We start from the raw sequence: 23,199 nt of genomic DNA on the forward strand, positions 1-23,199 counted from the left end.
CCCGCGCGCCCCGCCCACCTCCGCTCGCGACCACGTGGTTCGGGGCTCCAGTGCTTCCGTCCCCGAGGTGTGGGCGGAGCAGTCTCTACCCTGCGCAGGCGCGTTGGGCTCTGCGTGAGGGAAAATTGCTTTCTCGGTCCCTTACTTGGTCGCTTAACTTGGACTCTGGTTGGGTGAATATGGGACCTCTCTTGGTGTTGGACATTTCCTGTGTGTCATTTGATTTACTTGCTAGACAGCTGCTCTCAAGTTAGTGGAGTGCACACGCTATCGGCCCGTTTACGAATGAGACAGGTGCTGAGCAAATGTAGTCATGGCCAGAGAGGGGAAAGCATTACTTTTTGAAAGCATGTTTTTAAACATTTTATTTTAAAAATCAAAACATACAAAAAAGTAGACAGTATGATGAACTCTCGTAAACTCATGGTTAGTACACTATTAAGATTTTCTTCTTTTTGAATCAATGTTTGGCCTTTTAATTGTTCTAGAAAACTGCCCGTTTAGCTTAAATGTCCTAATATACTTGGTTAGAGTTTTATATAGTAATCTAACATATTTGAAATTTATTTCATCTGTTGTTCTATCACTTATTCTAAAAGCTATGCATTTGGGTTTTCTTTGTCCCTTGATTAGGCTGCCAGTAATTTGTCTCCTTCTCCAAAGTAACAAAATGGGGTCCTGTGAATGTATAATAAAAGAATCAGATCTAAACTTAGGGAGAGCAAGGCGGTCAAGGGCTTCCCCAAGGAAATGACTGTGAAGATTTGAGAATGAGTAGAAGTTAATAAGGCAAAGTCTACAGTCTAGTTTTCCTAACATAGTCTTCCTGATAAGCTTTTCTTCCTATCATGCTACCAAATTCTACTGATTCTTACCATACTGCGTGCCTTTTCCATTGTATGTTTATATTGCCATCCTCTGGTCCAGTTTGGACCTACAGGACTGTCTGGTCAATGATTTACAACGTTAACCCTCACCTGGTCCCCACTGAAGAGCTGTGGCACCCTGTCTTCATTTAGTCTATTCAATTCATTGTCTCCTTGTGGTTGTAGATTTGGACTGATAATCTTAGCATGGATGATAAATTATCTTTTTATCATCTATTTCTCTTGCAATATTTGAAAATAGTTACAATATGAACTCTGAACTTCGGGTTAAGATATAATAGCATCTAGTGGATTCCAACTGCCTGTTGGGTTAGGGTTACTAATCCTGCCATTCAAGACCTTCCTGAGTCTGACTCCACCTTTGCCATTCAACCAGTTTTCTGCTGTTCTGGAACCTGCCCTTCTCCACACTGATTTAATTGGTTAAGTGGCTTTCTCTACCAAAGCACAGGAGTCCTAATCCTTACTTGTCTTGAAATGTGATTATTAGCCTTATTGCTCATTTACGGATGTTGACTATAGAGGTTTGTGGCTGTTACCTTGCAGCTAGAATGGGATGAGAGTAAGATTCCAACCCCAATTTCTCTGGCTCTGGGACCACTGCCCCATCTTTTAACTATGGAGAATTGAAAACTTGTGCAAAGTTAAAATAGCATTGTGAACCCTCCTGTACCCATCACCTGGTTTCACCAACTGCCATTTTCATGTGTACCTGCTCTTCACTTCTCCATTTGTTGTTGTTGCTGCTTATTTATTTTGGGGAGCGAGGGATAAAGTGTGAGCAGGGGAAGTGCAAAGAGAGAGGGAGTCACAGAATCAGAAGCAGGCTTCAGGCTCTGTCTGTGCTGTCAGCACAGAGCCCGACTGGGAGGCTTGAATCCATGAGAGCCAAGAGATCATAACCAGAGCCAGAAGTCAGATGCTTAAGCAACTGAGCAACCCAGGCGTCCCTTCACTGCTCCATTTGATCTTTCAAAAGCAAATTTGCATTCATTCAAATGCAATAAACTGTACATTTTGTGATAAGTGGATGCACCTATGTAACCCACACCCCTGTCAAGATACAGTACATATCCATCACCTCACAAAATTCCCTAGAAAATCCCCACTCCCCAACGCCCGAAGAAACCACTGTTCTCATTTTTTCTTCACCATAGTTCCAACTGTTCTAGAACTTCACATAAATGGATCATACAGTATGTACTTTTTGCATCTAGGTTTTGTTTTTGTGTGTGTTTTTTTGGGGGGGGGGCGGGCAGAGAGACGGGACAGAGGATCCAAAGCCGGCTCTGCGCTGACAGGCTGACAGCAGTGAAACCAGTGTGGGGCCTGAACTCACAAACTGCGAGATCATGACCTGAGCTGAAGTTGGACACTTAACCGACTGAGCCACCCAGGTGCCCCTGTATCTAGGTTTTTGTTTTTGTTTTTGTTTTTTTGCCAGTTAAGTGTCTGACTCTTGATTTTTGGCTCAGGGCATGATCTCACGGTTTGTGAGTTCGAGCCCCGTGTCAGGCACAGTGCAGAGCCTGCTTGTGATTTTCCCTCTCTCTCTCTCTCTCTGCCCCTCCCCTGCTTGCTCTCTCTCAAAATATTTTTTAAAATTATTTATTGTTTTAGTAATCTCTACACCCAACATGGGGCTCAAACTCACAACCTTGTAATTAAGACTCCCATGCTCTTCCAATTCAGCCAGCCAGGCGCCCCTAGGTTCTTTTGTTGAGTACATCGGTTTTTCCATTTTCATATTGCTGAATAGTAGTGTTTTGTATGAACATTCCACAATTTGTTTATAGTCATCCTATTGATGGACACTTGGGGCATTTCCAGTTTTGGACTATTATAAATAATGCTGCTATGAATATGTGTGCATCATGTTTTTGTAGAATTTATTTTCATTTTCTTGGATAAGTACACAGGAGTGAAATTTCTAGGTTAAAGGATAGGTGGTTATAGGAAAGTCAAAACTTTCCCCAAAGATTGTACCATTTTATATTCCCCCAGCAGGTGTATCACAGCTGTTCCACAACCTCACAATTTAGTTGTGTCAGTCTTTTTTGATTTTAGCCATTTTGATGGATGTGTGGTGATATCTCATTGTGGTTTTCATTTGCATTCTCCATTGATTTGAGCACTTTTTCGTGGGCTTATTGGTTATGCACATTATCTTCCTTTATGAATCATCTATTCTTTGGCCCACTTTTTGCTTTATTGAGTTGTAAGATTTCTTTATATATTCTGAGTGGGAGTTTTTTCTGACCAAAGATCTGATATATTTTTGCAAATATATTCTCCTAGTCTGTGTCTACCTTATTTATTTTCATAACGGTGTCTTTGATGAGTGGTTTTGTATTTTGGTGAAGTCTAAGGATTAAATTTTTTCCTTTATGCTTATGGCTTTCTGTCATTTTTTTCTTGTATAGGAAATCTTTGCCTATCTGCAGGTCATAAAGGTATTCCTTTTCTTCAAAGCTTTAGTTTTAGCTTTAATATTGAGCTTTATAATCCATCTCTAATTTTTATTAATGGTATAAATTGGGGGTCACAGTTCTTTTCCATATGGATATTCAGTTGTCCTGTCATTATTTAACTCCACCCAAATCTTCTATTTTGAAGATTTTTAAATCTACAGAAAAGTTGAAAGATTAGTATAATAAACACTCCTGTGCCCTTCACAGAGTCCCTAGTTAATATTTTGACATATTTATCTGTGTAGACTTTTATTTTTTTTAATTTTTTTTTTACGTTTATTCATTTTTGAGAGACAGAGAGCACAAGTGGGGGAGGGGCAGAAGAGAGGGAGACACAGAATCTGAAGCAAGCTCCAGGCTCCGAGCTGTCAGCATAGAGCCCGACGCGGGGCTCGAACCCACAAACCACGAGATCATGACCTGAGCTGAAGTTGGACGCTTACTGACTGAGCCACCCAGGCGCCCCAGTGTAGACTTTTATTTTAAAGCTAAGCCATTTTAAAGTAAAATGCAGACTTCACGACCTTTCATCTCTAAATAGTTTAGTGTGTATCTCTTAATAAGGATACTCTCAGGGCGCCTGGGTGGTTCAGTCGGTTAAGCGTCTGACTTCAGTCCAGGTCATGATCTTGTGGTCCGTGGGTTCGAGCCGCATGTCGGGCTCTGGGCTGACAGCTTGGAGCCTGGAGTCTGCTTCAGATTCTGTGTCTCCCTCTCTCTCTCTGCCCTTCCCCTGATCATGCTCTGTCTCTCTCTCTCAAGAATAAACATTAAAAAAAAAAAAAAAAAGAATAAGGATGCTCTCCTATCTGGCCCCAATACAACAATCACACCTAAGAAAATTAATTCAAGCACAGCAACTAATAATACAATCTATTTTCTTGCTGAAATATTGATAAGAACTGTGTTAAACCTGATTATCAATTTGGGGAGAAATGACATCTTCACTATGTTGAGTCTTCCATTTAATGAACATGGTGTGCCTCTCCATTTATTTTGGTCTTCTTCCATTTCCTTTATCAGTATTTTGTAGTTTTTAGCATACAAGTCTTATACATAGTTTAAGATTTAGATTTTCAAGTCTGTTCATAATGCTCTAATTTTTAAAAATTTTATTTATTTATTTTGAGAAAGACAGAGCACGAGTGGGGGAGGGAGAGAGAGAATCCCAAGCAGGCTCTGCATTGTCAGCACAGACCCCGACATAGGGCTTGAACCCATGATGCTGCAAGATCATGACCTGAGCCAAAACCAAGAGTCGGACGCTTAACCTAATGAACCACCGAGGTGCCCCATCTTTTTTAATCTCTAAAAATGAAAGAGGTTTTGGGAAGTAAATATTTCATCTTTGGATCAGTTTCACTAGCATCAGTAAAAACTTGAGGCAGAGTCCACTGCTTCTCCACCTTTCCCCAGCTGATGACAGAACAATGTTAGGACAACTACTGCTGTCTGCCTTGGGTACAAGGGGAGGATCATTTAAGCCAGAATATCCCAAACTAATTAGAATCACCTATGGCATATTCTACTTAAAAGTACAAGTTCTAAGACACTATCCCAGGCCCCCTTGCCAGACATCTGTAGAGGTGGCATCTATAAATATGTATTTAAGAAATTCCTCAGGTAACTCAGATGTTCAGCCAGCTTTAGGAGTTACTAATCTGGACCATGTTTTCTTTTAGAGTCACATTATCTTAGTTATTCCCCCTTGTAAGTCCTACGCTCCTGTCAATTTGGCGTATTTGCTGATTCATAAACAGGCAGCACCATTTCTGGGCTTTGCACATACTGATTTCCCAACATGCAGTGCCTCACCCTTCTTGGGCCGTATCTTTGCCTTTGCAAATTCAGTGCATTACTCAAACGGCAACTCCAGTGCTTTGTCCTCAGAGACGTCTTAGCTGGAAGTAGTTTCTTCCTGCTCAGATTACTTGCATTTTTTAAAAAAGTTTATTTATTTATTTTGGGGGGTGGGGGGAGAAGGTCAGAGAGAGGACAGAAAGAATCCCAAGCAGACTCTACACTGTCAACATGAAGCCCGATGCAGGACTCAAACCCACAAACTACGAGATCATGACCTGAGCTAAAACCAAGAGTTGGAGACTTAATCAACTTAGCCACGCAGGTGCCCCAGATTACTTGCATTTTTTGACGGTATTTTAAAAATGTATTTGTTTTATTTCCCCTACTAGAAGGGCTGGATTAGATTCCACTCATTTTGTATTTCCTAGTTTATTCAGTGCTTTCTATGTACCAGATACTACATTAAGTCTTTGCAAGATCCCACTTATTTTAGTAGCCAGTTTGCTGAGAGGTTAATAAAAATGTTTTCAAAATAAACAAGAGCATAATATTAGACAAAAGTCTTGCTATATTCATTTTACCTGTAGTATTTAAAAAGTATTACGTTTTATGAGCAATTACATAATTGGCTTAGAAACGTATCTACTTTTCATCTTCTTTATAATTTTGAGATATTAGAATACTTATGATCACAGAAGAAAATATGATAATAAGAAATTTAACTTCTCATTCATTACATAATAGACAATCCTGGAACTTGTAAGAACAGAAAATTTTAATTTTTACATAATTTTATTAATAAACACAGGGAAATACTGACATAATACATTAAAATTTCAAAGTATCACCATAATATTCCAAAAAATACAAAATTCAAATGTCTAAATTTTCAAGCATTTTCCCCAGGACAATGCAAAAGAAAAAAACCCAGTAGTTACAAATATGTATATTTTACAGAAAAGTCCACTTATCATGGAAATTAGCGAGATCACAAAGAGTGGATGGATTATGACTGAATTTCATATCCTAATGGATCAAGTCCCTCGTCGAGGAGCATTAGAGAGGATTCTCTTAACTTCTGTAGCAATTTCCTCAGTTCTTCCTTAGAAAATACCTGATTTTAAGAAAAGGAAAAAGAGAATGAGAACAAGGAAGAATCTATGAACTTGGAGTCACCTAATCAACCAGATTAGCTTAATGTAAGAAGAAATTCCTCTTTAAAACGACTTATGTAGCTGGAGGCCAGTATGTTAGCGTGGTCCAAGAACTTCAAAGCTATTTCTTTGAGCCAATCTATTTACTGCTAACTGCTTATGAATATGTACGTATTTTTGGAGAAAAGAACAAACATTAGAACTGGACCATTACTTTAAGAAAATCTAAGAACATCTAAAAAATGTAGACACATCTCGCAAAATCAAATATTACTACAGAGCTTCTCAAATCACTAAAATTTAAAACTGCAAATGCTCTAGAACTTACCAGATACAGTTTGTGGCGCTCAGAGGATACCATGTCTGCTAACTGCAAGCATTCCTGATACTGGCCGGTACTATGCAATATGGTATGAAGCAGAAAACACAACATGGGCAGACAAAGCTTTCTCAGTAAAACCATTTGATGTGTTCTTTCATGGTCTTCTTCAGCATCCTATAGACAGACATCAAGTTGTCATCTTAACAAGTTTAAGCTAAGTAGTGTCACAAGAAAAAATCAAGTACTAAATCAAAACCAAAATGTAACAGGTAGAACCTAATGGGGTTTCTCTAAAGCTTGTGACGCCCATTAAAAACAAAATAAAACAAGGCAGGATTTTAATCATGATAGCTAGAGATACCATTTTTTGGTAAAAAAGCATGAAGGTAAACAAAATATACTAGAGGAGTCCCAGGTCTGATAATGAAAACAAAATGCTTCTGAATTTGTATGTCTAATAATTATGTCTTGAATAAAAACATACTTGGGGGCGCCTGGGGTGGCTAGTTGGTTAAACGTCTGACTTTGGCTCAGGTCATGATCTTGAGGTTCGTGGGTTTGAGCCCCACATCGGGCTCTGTGCTGACAGCTCAGAGCCTGGAGCCTGCTTTGGATTCTGTGTCTCCCTCTCTCTTGCTCCTCCCCGACTCACTCTCTGTCACTCTCTCATAAACATTAAAAAAAAAAAAAAAATGCTTAAAACAGTAAGAGTTAGAGACTAAATATTGCTAGAACAAAAATCAGAACAGAAAATAAGCCCCTTTCCCCTGGATGTATGTATACAGATGGCAAAACATCCAGAAAGGACACCAAACTGACAGTGGTGATTGCTGCTGGGGAGAGAGGTCATGATGGGGGTGGGGGAAGGTGGGGAGAGGCATACACAGAAGGACAATGTCACTGCAAACTTTGTTTTTAAGCAATGTGAATTTAGGATTCCTTTGTATAATTTTTCAAAAATATAAAAACTAGGGGCGCCTGCGTGTCTCAAGTCGGTTAAGTGTCTGACTTCAACTCAGGTCATGATCTCATGGTTCGTGAGTTCGAGCCCCATGAAGGGCTCTGTGCTGACAGCTCAGAGCCTGGAGCCTGCTTCGGATACAGTGTCTCCCTCTCTCTGCCCCTCCCCCGCTCACACTCTGTCTCCTCTCTCTCTCTCAAAAATAAACATCTATCTATATATATACATATATATAACTAAAAAAACCTATAAATTTGAAATATACCATTAATGAGAGAACAGATATATGAGGAAAACTTAATGTAGAGAAAACAATTAGCATTTCTAAATATATGTGGATCTTCTAAAAATTATGTGGGCAGTAAGAGTACAGAAATATATCCAAGGCATTTTGTCATAACAGATTTGAAAACTAGAATCATTAAAATAATAATAAAGTATCCAACTTTAAAATGTATGAAATAATCTTAAATATAGGAAGGAAATCCACAGAATTCATAGTGTAAGATAAAACAGAAAACAAGACAAACTAGGGGCTCCTAGGTGGTTCAGTCAGTTAAGCGTCCGAACTCTGGGTCTCGGCTCAGGAGATCGAGCCCCACACTGGCCTCTGCACTGATAGCACAGAGCCTGCTTGGGTTTCTCTCTCTCCCTCTCTCTCTCTCTGCCCCTTCCTGGCTCTCACTCTCTCTCAAAATAAACTTAAAAAAAAAAAAAAAAAGGGCAAGCTAAATAACTGATCTTTAGAAAAGCCTAATACCTACTTTTTTTTAAAAATTAAAATTTTTTTTTTAAAAAACCGAATTTTTTTAAAGGCAGAATCTTCTTAGAATTTGGATTTTTCTTCCTTTAGGACCACTTGTATCAATCAGTGAAAGTATCTTCGTGTGACAGACTAGAGTATTAAGTTGCTAAAGCATTTTTCAAAGGTAGATGTACGTGGTGGCAGGAAGCAGTAAAATGTAATGTGGTAATTCTACCAATGAATAATTGTACTGACCGATGCTGACCTAGGTCAGGTTTCCACACACAGGAAACATTACTATCAATCTTTTAGTCTTGTTTTGAGATAGAAATATAGAACGGTAAATATTAAAATGCATACCTCATGCTTTCTTAGCTTTAAAAGGGAAAGCACTTTCATTTCTTTCCTCAAATAGGCACTCCCTACTCTCAGAGGGGGATTTAAAATCAAGGTCTTACTCATAAGTCAAATGAGCAGCTGGAGCCTGCTAAGAATGAGAAGACTGCTTCCTTTTGAGTGACTGCTATCTGTGCTCCCGTGCCGTCTGTCCCCAAGGCTGCAGGGGCAAAGATGCGAGCGACCCAGTCACTCAGAACCAGTGACTCTTGTCAACTCTATTTTTACAATACTCCAGACCGTCCATTTTGTAACTTTCATCATCTAACCTACTAAAATTAATAATTTAGAACAAAGTATTATGTATAAATACTCAAGTCTTTTCAAAATTTAAATACTTAAGTAGCATTTTGCAACATTAAAATTTTATCTTCATGAATACCAGCATGAATCTGAAGAGAAAAATTTAGCCCAAGCAACCTACTGAAGGTTCAAAACCATGTAAGAAATCAGCAGAGTTCTATTATGAACTTCAGGGAGAATTTTAAGTAACTACAGTATCAGGAATAGTAGTAAATAGGGGCTCTAATCTAGCCTTATAACCTATCATTTTTTGCTTCTGGTCAGAAAAGGGGAGCTAGAGGAGCTAGAAAAATATAGTATCTAAAAAAAAAAAAAGGGAATAATATATCAAGATATGGAGAATAGCAGAGGGAAAGATACTGAGAATGCTTCTATGGTTTTCTGTTCAAAATACTACACCATACATCCAAAAATCCAGCATTTCCACTTCCCCTTAGACAGATCATGAGGTCTATAGAGGCAAAGCTGGTCACTCCTGGTTTCTTTTACGCTCTAGGATCAGGCCTCAACGTCTTCCACTCACGTGAATAGTTACCTGCAGTATGCCTCCTTTCTCCTATCTCAACTCATCCAGATTCTACCCCATTCATTCAGGAATCGGTCAAATGCTATACATTTCAAGCATCCTATCTAGACCTCTTCCAGTGAGAAGCAACCTTTTCTTTTTCTGAACTCACAAAATACTTAACCTGTGCTTTGTTACGACATTTAGTACTTTTGTAACTGGTTCTCAACCCAGGATACACATCTAAGCTCTCATGCCAGATTAAAAAAAACAAACAAATAAACAGAAAACCACCACCCTCCCCTGACCTACCTCTGACCAATCAAACCAGAATCTCTGAGGCTGCACCCCATTTTTGAAAAGCTCCCCAAGTCATTTACATGAATAGCTCAGAGGTGAGAGCCACGGTTATTAGACCTACCTTCATATCCTTAAATTGAGTTGAATATGACATATAATTAAATTTTTAGGTCCAGAATTTTAAAAAATCAGATTTTAGTATCCTGAATGAACATATTAAATCTGAAGAAAGTTTATCCAAGAGTCAAGATTTCTATTCCCTAGCTAGTATTTTCAGTTTAGGTTTCAATTATGGGATGTTCTGTTATAAGTACAACAGTTATATAAGATCTGTAGGTGCTCCTATTCAGAGAAAGAACCTTTTGAAAAAAGACTTTTTTTTAGCTGTACACAAGGCACAAGCTTACCTCTCTAACATCCACCATCCACCCTCCATCAACAAACAACAAGACATTGTACATTTTCTCCTTCACGTCAGCAGTTAGGGCATCCAAATGCCCTTTCCAAATAACATAATCCATCTGCAAAACAAACATAAGGGCAGACATGTACAAAACCAATAAATAATGTATTTTTAAAGCACACACAGGAATATTTACATGGAACATCACTCTAAAGAGTTGACTTAACAGAGGAACACGCGACTCTTGATCTTGGGACCTTGAGTTTGAGCCCTATGTGCGGTGTAGAGCTTACTCGAATAAATAAAACTTAAAAAAAAAAAAAAGAGTTGACTTTAATCAGCCAAATACAAAAATAAGTATCAACAGACTGTAGTTAAGTAAAACACTAAAACTGAACACTAATGTCATCTGAAGGCATTTTTCACGTTTGGTTAATAACCTACAGAAAAGTAACTAAACACATGACTTTTTTTTTTCAAAGAACATTAACAGAAATATCACCTATTACAATAAGAATATAACTGCCAAAAAACCTGCTTCTTTAAATATGTAACTTGATAAACACACAGTTATATAGTCAATTAATCTTCAACAAAGCAGGAGAGAGTATCTAATGGGAAAAAGTCTCTTCAATGAATGGTGTTGGGAAAACTGGACAACAGCATGCAAAAGAATGAAACTGGACCATTTTCTTGCACCACACACAAAAATAAATTCATTCAAAGACCTAAATGTGAGACCTGACACCACAAGAATCCTAGAAGACAGCACAGGCAGTAGTATTATCTCTGACATTGGCTGTAGCAACGTTTTTCTAGATATACAAGCAAAAATAAACTATTGGGACCACATCAAAATAAAAAGCTTCTGTGGGAATGCAAGCTGGTGCAGCCACTCTGGAAAACAATATGGAGGTTCCTCAAAAAACTAAAAACAGAACTACCCTACGACCCAACAATTGCGCTACTAGGCATTTATCCAAGGGACATAGGTGTGCTGTTTTGAAGGGACACATGCACCCTCATGTTTATAGCAGCACTATCAACAATAGCCGAAGTATGGAAAGAGCCCAAATGTCTATCGATGGATTAATGGATAAAGAAGATGTGGTATATGTATGTATGTGTGTGTATACATGCATATATATATATATATATATATATGCATGTATACACACACACACACACACACACACACAATGGAGTATTACTTGGCAATCAAAAAGAATGAAATCTTGCAGAAGTATGGAAAGTATGGAAAGAGCCCAAATGTCTATTAATGGATTAATGGATAAAAAAGATGTGGTGTATGTATGTATGTATATGTGTGTGTGTGCATATATATATATATGTAAGTATATATATGTGTGTGTGTGTATGTATGTATACACACACACACACACACACACACACACACACACACACACACACACAGACACACACAATGGAGTATTACTCGGCAATCAGAAAGAATGAAATCTTGCCATTTGCAACTACGTGGATGGAACTGGAGGGTATTATGCTAAGTGAAATTAGTCAGAGAAAGACAAATATCAGAGACAAAACATATGAACATAAGGGGAGGGAAGCAAAAATAGTATAAAAACAGGGAGGGGGACCAAACATAAGAGACTCTTAAATATGGAGAACAGAGGGTTACTGGAGGGGTTGTGGGAGGGGGGATGGGCTAAATGGGTAAAGGGCATTAAGGAATCTACTGAAATCATTGTTGCACTATATGCTAACTAATTTGGATGTAAATTTTTTAAAAATTTAAATTAAAAAAAGAAAAGAAAAAAGAAGACAAAATAAAAAATATAAACGAACAAATAAATAAAAAGCTTCTGCACAGTGAAGGAAACAATCAACAAAATTAAAAGGCAACCCACTGAATGGGAGAAGATATTTGCAAATGACACATCTGATAAAGGGCTAGTATCCAAAATATATTAAAGAACTTATACAAATAACATCCTTGAAATAAATAATCCAATTAAAAAATGGGCAGAAGAAATGAACAGACATTTCTCCAAAGAAGACATCCTGATGGCCAACAGACACATGAAAAGATGGTCAACATCACTCCTTATCGGGGAAATACAAATCAAAACTTAACTCCAATGAGATATCACCTCACACCTGTGAGAATGGCTAAAATCAAAAACACTAGAAACAACAAGTGTTGGCGAGGATGTAGAGAAAAAGGAACCCTTGTGCACTGTTGGTGGGTAAGCAAACTGGGGCAGCCACTGTGGAAAACGGTATGAAGGTTCCTCAAAAATCACACCACTGGATATTTACCCAAAAAATAAAAAAACACTAATTCAAAGAGATACATGCAGTATCCCTATGTTTACAGTAGCATTATTTACAATAGCCAAATTATGGAAGCAGCACAAATGTCCACTGGCAGATGAATAAAGATGTGATGTGAATGTGTGTGTGTGTGTGTGTGTGTGTGTGTGTGTGTGTGTGTGTATGATGGAAAATTACTCAACCATAAAAAAGAATGAAATCTTGCCATTTGCAATGACAGGGATGGAGCTAGAGAGCGTAACACTAAGTGAAGTAAGTCAGAGAAAGACAAATACCATATAATTTCACTTATATGTGGGATTTAAGAAACAAAACAAGCAAAGAAAAAAAAGAGAGACAAGCCAAGAGACACTCTTAACCTCTTACAGAGAACATGTTGATGGTTACCAGAGGGGAATGGGGTGGGGGGAATGGGGGAAGTAGGTGATGAGGATTAAGGAGCGTACTTGTGATGAGCACAGGGGGATATATGAAAGTACTGAATTTCTATATTGTACACCTGAAACTAACATAACACTGTATGTTAACTGTATTGGAATTAAATTGTTTTAAAAAATGTGAAACATATGACCTGTATTTTTAAGATGCAATAGATACATCTTATCTACATTCAACTTACTTCATATTTCTTTTCTTTGTGTTCATGAGCCACTTTCTCAGTAAAAGTTGCTTGATGTATCAATGTAGGTTTTTGTGGAGCTGAATTCATATGCTTAAACCACTCATTAAAGGTTTCATGGGCTTCCTAAGATGTAAAATAGAAAAATACAAAAAAACCCACAGGTTTTCCATATGTTCAACACAATATTTACAATCTAGTTCTTAGAAATAACTTTGTAGCATCAAGAAACAGAACTGTTCAATATTTATTCTTTGCACACAAAAAAATCATTGTGAATAAATATTTTGTCAAGTGGTAAACACCAGCAAGGTATGCATATATTGTGTTTTCTGGCACCTACTCCTATCTCAGCACCTGGTCATACACATATCTTGACCTTTACCATTCTGTGATGTACGTATGTTTACTTGTCTGTCTTCTTGACTAGCCCATTAGCTTCTAGAAGGCAAGGATAGACTGCTATCCACAGATGTAGCTCTAGAACTTAGCCCAATGTAATTACTTTGTTATTTGTTGAATGAATTTTAAATGAGTATGTTCTTATTTTAGTTATAAAGACTCTAGAATATTTCGCTTTTCTGTTTTTGCCAAAAAAGAGAAAGAGAAAAAGAAATATTAAAGTTGATACAAGCATTCAAAGAATCTTAAGAAAACTAAGTTTCAGACATCACACACACTACCACATGAGATGTTCTTGGTTGGTTGGCATTGATTAGATACTTAAGGCAATGAAGGCCAGATCACGATTTCAATGTTCCTGTGGATCAGTCAGTACCACAGTCACAAGAGAAATAAGATAATAAGTCAGTCACCACTTCTGAAAAACAGTTCAAAGTCTGAGAGTGAATCAGAAAAGTCATCAGGAAGATAGGCACATTTGTGATTTTCTTTACAATCTCACCAAATAAGCTCTAATGCATAAATGTTCTCTGATAGCATTATCATCTTCAGCAGGAAGTGGACTGTCCATTCCTTGTTCCTCCCACTGATTATAGATTTCTGCTATCGAATCCTGAGGAATTTTCAAAAATACCTCTTTTGCAGCTTCATGCTTTTTTGATGCTGTGAAAAAGATGGTACACATGTGAATTTCTGTATAATCATTTATTAAGGAGCCAAATCATTGGTTTGCAACTTTTATAGTCAGCTATAAGCATCTCCAGTCCCAATGTACTTCTATTAAAGGTGTGGGGGATCTTTCTACCTAATGACCAGGATTTTCCTTATTCCAGTGTGACAGTCACAAAAGGATACATTAAATGCAGTTGCTTTTACCCACTTTTGTGTCTTAAAGCAATTATATTTTTCAAAGCCTTGAGATTATATGAAAACTTGATTAGACAATGAAAATCCATTGTTATATGTTTTGTTTCATAACATCAGATTTGATATACAAGAAGGGCTGTTTTGTCATCTGTCCTCCCCTGCCCATTGGAAGGATTAGAAAACCAGTTAAAACTAAATTTAGGAATATATGGATTCAAACAAAAACTTTAAAAAGTATTAAAATAAAGCATACCCAAGAATTTTCTCATTATCGCATTGCCTTGTTTTAGCGCTTCTGCCCTCTGTGCTGGGTCAAATACCAACCAGTCAATTACGTCAATTTTTAAGCGGTCCTCCTATTTATTTAATTGGAAAAAAGACATCAATTTTGGTATTTTTCTAAGATATTTTGCAAATTAGTAGAATTAACTTACGTCTGCACTTCTAGTAAACATGATTTTCCCCCAAGTTATACAGAATTATGAAAGAATCTACCTTTCCTTAGTTTCTTTTCACATTTAATAGCTCTCTATTAAATTACAAAAAAACTTATTGGAGTGTGAATCTGGAATTAAATATTCTGTGTCCCACCAACTTAACCAGGTCATTACTTAGCTGTTATTCTAAAACATTTTTCTTTCCTAGATAAAACTTTCTTTAAAAAAACAAAACAGGGGCGCCTGGGTGGCTCGGTCGGCTGGGCGTCCGACCTTGGCTCAGGTCAAGATCTCACGGTCCATGGGGTCGAGCCCCGCGTCGGGCTCTGTGCTGACAGCTCAGAGCCTGGAGCCTGCTTCGGATTCTGTGTCTCCCTCTCTCTCACCCCTCCCCCACTTGCACTCTGTCTCTGTCTCTCAACAAATAAACATTAAAAAATAATAATAAAGAAGCTTCCTTTAACACAATACTACTGTAAGTAATTTTAATCCCTTACGTAAGACCTTCATTTTGCTGCCAGCTTTTATAATTTAGAAGGTTTTGGCTGACAAAGAAAAATTCTTAAAAAAAGAAAAGACGCCAGAATATTCTAAGTTGGAAGTTGACCAAAAAGCAACATGAGGGATTATTCAGAGTTACACACACACCTCCCTTGCCAGTCATATTACCTCTGTAGTGCCAGTATCTAGGGCTGGGGCCACGTCATGATGACTGAATTCACCATTATCTTTCTTTCGGGTATTCTCAACTACAGTCTTTGTTATAGCCGCAATATCCAAATCTAAGGAATGTTTTTTAAGAGACAAAAATAAGAACTAATCATTCACACTAATATTCTCTAAATGGTCACAATGATTTGGTAAACTGGGATAAAATTTCCTTAAAAATGTAACACAAAAAATACGAAAGACGTTACAAAAGAAAACGCCAAAATGAGGATATTTTACACACAAGTTGTAAGTCATTTTATTCCTAAAACAGAATTCCATGAAATTTTTTATTTTTTTTTTCTCTCAAAAGCAATAAAATTTAAACCTGGAAAGATAAATGTTACTGATGCCAAAATGGTAACTTGCCTACAAAGCCCAACAGATAAAGTTCTCAACCATTTTTACCTGCTTCCTTAGCCAGCTCCAGACAATGGTGGCGCTGCTCAAATTCTGTAACACCTTCCAAAAATAACGCATACTGGGCAATAGCTAGGTCTTGAGGCAAGTGACAAGTATAAAATGCAATCAGATTTGTATGTTTCTCATTTATTAAAAGCTAAAAAACAGAAAAATAATCAAAGGATGTTAATAATAAAACAGATTCTGGAATCAACAGTGCTTTTTAAAAAGTTCACTTCAAAATTTCAAACATATTTATGAGAGATTCATATAGACATGGATTTGTGCTGCTAAACAGGGTAATTTAAAATTCCAAATAAAATGTACTTATAATAATTAAAAGATCTCTTACGGATTCTGATGGCTCTCCTGCCACTGAGCATTAACACGCTACTGTTCTGATTTTTGTTTTCATCAAAATGGTGGGGAAAAAAAATCAAATTGTGGATTCTCAAAGTTTACCTGGATGTATGCCTTTAAAACTTCAATGGAGACTTCTTCCTTGATAGAAAAAAAAGTATACAACCCAATTATAAACACAACTGTTTATGTTTATGTGTACCAGCAATATATCTAATAAAAATTCTATCAAATGATTTAATGACTTTAATATTTACCACTGAGCAATCACTATACGCTAGGCTAAGCGCTTAGCAAAGTTCATGTATTGCCTGATTTAACCTTACCATAGCTTTTCGTAGGCAGTTACTATTATTGTTCACAATTTACCAAGGAGGGAATTAAGAATTTCTAAACTAAGGAACGAGGGAGGTTTTATTTACCCAGAATTACACAGCTAGAAGCTGCCGAGTGAGAATGTGAACCCAGGATTCTTACTCCAAAGCCCAAGCTTTCAACTGTTGTACCATCTGCCTTCTACATGTACTCTGACCAAAATGTTATCATCATTTAGGAAAAAAGTAACAAAAAGAAAAAGAAAACAAAAATTTTAAATCTCACACAAAAATGAGTCTGGTTCAGTTAGCTTAGTTGACTGATTTAGAGTTGGGTGCTGATGGGGATAAAGTTCTTGAATTTATCAAAAACCACATAACCACCATCATTCTACATTCACAGACTAGAGCCCTAAATGGTTACCCGCAGTGGGTTATCACCAAGTGACCATAAGAGACTATACAGAACACTTTTGCACCCATACCACCATTTCTAGAAAACAACAACAAAAAAATAAGTGTGTTTTCCTGATGAGAGGCATATGGCATCAGCCTTGCAAAGAAGAGTAAATTGTTCTTTTTTATTTACTTTGGTCTGTAGTCCCAGTGTGCGAAAAAACAAAATGAGGTGAGTCATGAAGCGGAGGAGGTGTCCAGGTAGATTGTTTCTGCTTTTGGAAAGCCATTTGTTAAATTCACCCATCAAACCTACAAGCCATCAAAGCAAAGATTCAACAATAGGGATAAAAATCAAAAGGAGAAATAAACATTATCAAAGACATTTACTGCATTCCTATAGTGCTATTAAATCACTACCTCATTGTTAATATGCGACATATAAAACAGATCCTGGATTAAATTCAAACTCCATTTTTTTTTTCAAACTCCATTTTTTAACAATACTTGCATTCAATATAAAGATTAAAAGATGTGGTGAGTCATGCATTGTTTTGTTGACTTTTTACAAAATTGCCATAAGAAAAAAAGAATTCATACCAACTAAAATGAAAAGTATAGTATCTTACCATCAATGTCTCCCAGGATAAGGAATTTTTGAACTATATGGTAATGTTCTTGATTCTCTTCCAGAACTCTCTGAAAAAATGTTTACATTTTCCATAAATCTTCTAGTGGTCATTCTATAGTATTATTCACTGGCAAACTAAAATGTCAACTTTTGAAACAATATATACAAAGAGAAAGTTTTAATGAAGGGTCTCAGGAGATCAAAACAAAATATGAGAAGGATATTTTCTGCCCTTCCCTAGCTCGCTCGTGCTTCCTCTCTCTCTCAAAAATTAACATCAAAAAAAAAAAAAAAAAGCAGGGAACTATGACAAAACAGTTTAATCTCTACGAATATTATTAAAGTTTTACTTTTTATATTTTACTACTGTTTTTCTTGGCACTCCACGGTGAGCCAGAAAGGGAGGGCACATGGAATCTAAGCAAAACAAACCCTACGAGTCCTTCGAACGTGAGCGGCAGTTCCTGCAGGCATTCCTTGGGTATTCTCTTCTGCACATGGCACCAAGCGTAACAGAAATCACCAAAATAGTGATTAGATAGAGTAGAAAAACCAAGTAACCTGCTGTTAGAGTGTTTAGAAGCAGAGTTTATTTCTTTTTTTGTTGAATATGTTTTAATTTTTATTTCATTATCAGCATTTATTATTATTGGTTTTTAATGTTTATTTTTAAGACAGAGACAGAGCACGAGTGGCAGAGGGGCAGAGAGAGGGAGACACAGAATCTGAAGCAGGCTCCAGGCTCTGAGCTGTCAGCACAGAGCCTGACGTGGGGCTTGAACTCATGAACTGTGAGATCATGACCTGAACCAAAGTCTGACACTCAACTGACTGAGCCACCCAGGTGCCCCACATTTATTCTTTTTTACATTCAAATCTTTGCTCCACCTGAATTGATTTTAAAACATGGCATGAGGTAGTGATTTAGCTTTGTTTTCATCCAGATGGAAAGCCAATTATGCCCATACCATGTATGTATATAAACCATTTCTCTTCCTTTGAAATGAAAAGATCACCACTGTCATTAAGTTCTAATACATACTTGGATGTCATATGGACTTCTGTGCTTCGCTGATCTATTCATTCCATACTAACTGCATATTATTTTCTTGTATCTTTATGCTGCTTTATTATCGAGTAAGACAAGCACGGCATAATACTGTTTTTTTCCATTTTTTTTTTTTTGCCATTCTCACTTATTTTACTTGTAAATTTTTCTGTTCAGAAAAATTTCCGAAAGTATGAAGTTTCTATGTTAATTTCTGAATAGCTAATATTTACATCAAATCTTCTCATCCAGGAACATGGTATATCTATTCAAGTCTTCCCATAAGATTCTATAGTTTCTTTACCAAGGTCCTCACACCCCCAGTTAATTTTATTCCTATGTGTTTTATAGTTTCGGTCAATAATTTAAATGGGACTTTTCTAATTAGTTGTAGAAAGTACAGACAGGCTATGATTTTTGGGGGGATAACTTTGTCTGGAACTTAGATACTTAAAAAATTCTCTTATTTTTTTTTTTAATTAAAAAAAATTTTTAATGTTTATTTATTTTTGAAAGAGAGAGACAGAGTGTGAGCCGGGGAGGGGCAGAGAGAGAGGGAGACTCAGAATCTGAAGCAGGCTCCAGGCTCTGAGTGGTCAGCACAGAGCCAGACGCGGGGCTCGAACGCACGAACCGTGAGATCATGACCTGAGCTGAAGTCGGATGCCCAACAAACTGAGCCACCCAGGAGCCCCCAACATTCTCTTATTCTTATTAATTCTTTTATTAATCCTAACAACTTATTGAATCTTGAGTTTCTAGATTTATACTTTTATCATATGTAAACATTCCCCCTTTCTAATATTTATATTTATTCCTTTATTTTTCATTAGCTGGAATCTCCAAAATAACAGACTGGTAATGAATACTTGACAGAAGAAACACTAATTTCTTTACTATACAAAGTAAAGTAATAAGGAAAAAATAAAACTCAACAGAACAACAGGTAAAAGATTTGAACAGGAAATTCACAAATGGTCAATAAACATAGGAAAACTTGCTCAGCCTTACGAACAGGAAGGGAAATAAGAGTAGAATAGTGAGCTCCTATTTCCCACCTAACCTGTTGGATTAGCAAAAACAATTGGAAGTGTGACATTTGGGACTGGTGAGAATTCAGCGAAATGACCACACTAATAAATTATTTACAGGAATATGAATGAAGTGCTACAATCAGGTAATTATACATCTACCCTTTAACTCAGCAACCCTGCTTTCAGGACACTTATCCTGTAACAGGCTTGGTAGATAAGCATATATGTATATAAGCTTAAAAGCAACTTTAGAATGAAAGAATGTTCACTGCAGTGCTAAGAAACAACCTAAATACCATCAAAATAGGAATGCTTAAAAAGAGTAAGTTGGGTTACATTAAATCTATATCCACTAACTTGGATAAAGTATCATTAAATGAAAAAACAAGACAAAACAACTCTCCCCCAAGTTGTAATGTACGTAGTATGATGCAAACAACAACAAAAATCAAAATCCTATCTTGAACTATATACATTATTTACACATATTTGTAATGGTATGGAGAAGGATACGGAAGAATACAGAGCTATATATTTATCATCTCTGGGGAATGAGAATAACCATAAAGGGGCTGGGAAGAAGTTATTATATAGGTCTTATTTATATTTTTGGATTATTTTGTTACATACTTCAGTTATTTACAATTTGTTAGGCGAATATTACTTAAATATATTAGATTATTTTAAGATCTAGGAAAAGTCTTGTTAATTTCCCATTAATATTTTTACTTTCAAAAAGAAAGGGATAAATTAGTTTACATGCATACCCTTATTGTTAATGCTTATTTTTATTTTTGAGACAGAAAGATAGAGTGTGAGTGGGGGAGGAGTAGAGACAGACAGGGAGACACAGAATCTGAAGCAGGCTCCAGGCTCTGAGCTGTCAGCATAGAGCCCAACATGGGGCTCGAACTCGCAAACCGCCAGATCATGACCTGAGCCGAAGTTGGATGCTTAACTAACTGAGCCACCCAGGAGCCCCTCCATACTCTTATTTTTAGATAAAACCAATCCTAAACCAAAGAGACAGAAATGAAACATTATTTAAATATGCAACTAAGTCTCTTCCTTTTCAAGAATGTCTCTCATTTGGATAAGAGGTAAAGAAAAGAAGAGAATATAACAGTTTCATAAATTTTTTTGCCTTTCATCTGCAGTGCACACCAACATAACATTCAGTGTTTCCTATTCCAATTATCCTAAAATGTTCCTACCAATATTTACCTTTTTATCAGTAGCCTGAAGTTCTTCAAATACCTTTTCTAAGGTCCAACTTTAAAAAGAAAGTACAAGAAAGGGATAAAACAGTATTAATAATATGAACAAGGGCTACAAAATAAAACTTTACAGAGCGTATTACAAATTACCAGGACAAAAACCAAACCAATAAACTCACTTTACTTCCAAATATTCCCTAGGGAGTTCTTCAGTTTCATCCAGAGTCAGTACTGATGTCCGGATTTCCTGTTCTACCAAACTGTCCACCATCACCCGAAAGTAGGCCCACACTGTGTCTTCCCAGGTGTCACAGACAGGAAGCAGCTTTTCCCCCATTCCAAACCAGAAACATACACACAGTCAACGAAAAAAAAAGGGAAAAACAGTTACTTCCATTGATATGGACTATAAAATCATTAGAATAACATAAAACACTGTGGCTTATAACATACCATACCAAATAATCCTTTACGCCCCCCGCCCCATCTTCTAAAAAGCTCGAACTATTAACTTTTTTTTTTCAAAGTAGGTTCTACATCCAACGTGGGGCTCAAACTCACAACCCTGAGATCAAGAGTCGCATGCTCTGCTGACCGAGCCAGCCTGGCGCCCCTAAAAAGTTTGAAGTACTGAGACTTTTTCCTACTGAATTCACAATAGCATCATTTTTTCATGTTGATGTAAGATGGTGTTTCAACTAATTATTATAACATCCCTCAAATAACTATAAAGTGCAGGGGATGGCGGGGTCTGCAAGAAGCCCACACACGTAAGACAATCCAAACAGTTCCTGTGCCTTAGGGGCACACTTCTGTATAAAGCTATGGGCACTAGAAGTCAGCAATAAATGTATATTGCAAAAAAAGTGTGTTGTAACTAAATTTACAATTCTCAGAAATTAAAATCTGATTCCATGTATTAAAACATCACTTGGTGTACAGGATACATGAAATTAAGCAGCTCAAGTCACTATCCCATTTCACAATTATCGCTATCGCTGCTACTTCTTACAAAGTAACTTAAACTTATAAAATTCACCTGAAATCATTATTGTACTACATGCTAACTTGGATAGAAATTAAAACAAAAAAGCTTATAAAATTTATTCTATATGATTAGAATATTTTATATATCTGATTTTGTTCCATAGGAAAAAAAGAATTAGACTACATACCTGCTTGAGATTCCCACTTAAAGCTGCATAAATTGCTCTCTCGTATCTATTAAAAAGCTCCTGAAATACAGAATATAAATTTGAACTACAGTTTTCCTCAGCTTGTCAATTTTTTTCATAATCTGAAATTTTACAATGTCTTCTAAACTGAACTTATTCACTTGACAGCTGTAAACTTTGGTGAAAAATCTAGTGAGGCAAAAAAGGGGAAGGACCCTTTAATTCGATGATACAGTCAGTGCTGAAAACTTCAGGAAAAATCAACCATCTAAATTTCAAATACAGGATGAAAGCAGATCCAACTGTAGCGGATGCTTTGATTATGTAACACTGTCAAATTTTATTTCAGACAGAACCGGTGTAGGCATTTTCCCCTAAGAAGTTTCTAAATACCTAACACCACCTGATCCTTCTCTGAGAACATCAAGCAAGGCACCTGGATGGAACTTGTCGCGCACCAGGTTGCATCTAATTCCTAAGGAGAATTAATTATATTCAGCAAATTAGCCCATTTCACTACCACATTCTATTGATGGCATTTCCAGTCTTCTTATTATCCAGTGACCTCAGAGACTATCACTATATTTCTGAGTCCTCTGCCTTTGTTTCCAATCACCCTCTTGACCATTCTTGCTCTCTTCCTTTCTATTATCAATATTATTCTAGGACAGGCCCTTATTACTTAGGGTCTGAATAATTCTAACAGGCTCCTAACTAGTTTCTCAGCCGTTAGCCCATTCCATTTTTTTTAATTTTTTTTTTTTTTTTTTTTTACTTTTTTTGTTAAACTCTACACTCAACGTGGGGGCTCAAACCCATGACCCAAGATGAAGAGTCACATGCTGCACCGACTGAGCCAGCCAGACATCTCTAGTCCATTCAATTTTTAAGCCTATTTTTCACTGTCATGCTAATCTGAAAACACTGTTGTCATGTGCCTTGAGGTTTTGATGGTTCACTGCTATCTGTGATATACTCATTCTTTAGAGCAACACTTGAGGACCACCAATGCCTGTTCTTAAT

At 36.9% G+C, this 23,199-nt stretch overlaps 1 protein-coding gene across 3 annotated transcripts in view; it reads right to left on the reverse strand.

The window, feature by feature from the left end:
* Positions 1-5,874: 5,874 nt before the first annotated feature.
* NUP107 (nucleoporin 107) overlaps positions 5,875-23,199 on the reverse strand; it is a 43,051-nt gene continuing 25,726 nt past the window's right edge. For 2 of the 3 annotated variants that reach the window (XM_040491480.1, XM_040491481.1), the window contains 14 exons: positions 22,177-22,236; positions 21,181-21,326; positions 21,009-21,057; positions 17,701-17,770; positions 17,265-17,383; positions 16,464-16,502; positions 16,008-16,158; positions 15,561-15,673; positions 14,708-14,810; positions 14,090-14,250; positions 13,186-13,311; positions 10,255-10,368; positions 6,644-6,811; positions 5,875-6,275 (listed from right to left, as the gene is read on the reverse strand). In XM_040491480.1, coding sequence (XP_040347414.1) covers positions 6,168-6,275; positions 6,644-6,811; positions 10,255-10,368; positions 13,186-13,311; positions 14,090-14,250; positions 14,708-14,810; positions 15,561-15,673; positions 16,008-16,158; positions 16,464-16,502; positions 17,265-17,383; positions 17,701-17,770; positions 21,009-21,057; positions 21,181-21,326; positions 22,177-22,236 — 1,527 coding nt within the window. In that variant the 3' untranslated portion in view covers positions 5,875-6,167. The remainder of the gene's footprint in view (positions 6,276-6,643; positions 6,812-10,254; positions 10,369-13,185; positions 13,312-14,089; positions 14,251-14,707; positions 14,811-15,560; positions 15,674-16,007; positions 16,159-16,463; positions 16,503-17,264; positions 17,384-17,700; positions 17,771-21,008; positions 21,058-21,180; positions 21,327-22,176; positions 22,237-23,199) is intronic. The other variant, XM_040491479.1, reaches the window with a different exon arrangement.

The sequence above is a fragment of the Herpailurus yagouaroundi genome, unplaced genomic scaffold (genome assembly GCF_014898765.1).
Source record: "Herpailurus yagouaroundi ecotype Mexico unplaced genomic scaffold, PumYag 182, whole genome shotgun sequence".
NCBI classification, from domain to species: Eukaryota; Metazoa; Chordata; class Mammalia; order Carnivora; family Felidae; genus Herpailurus; species Herpailurus yagouaroundi.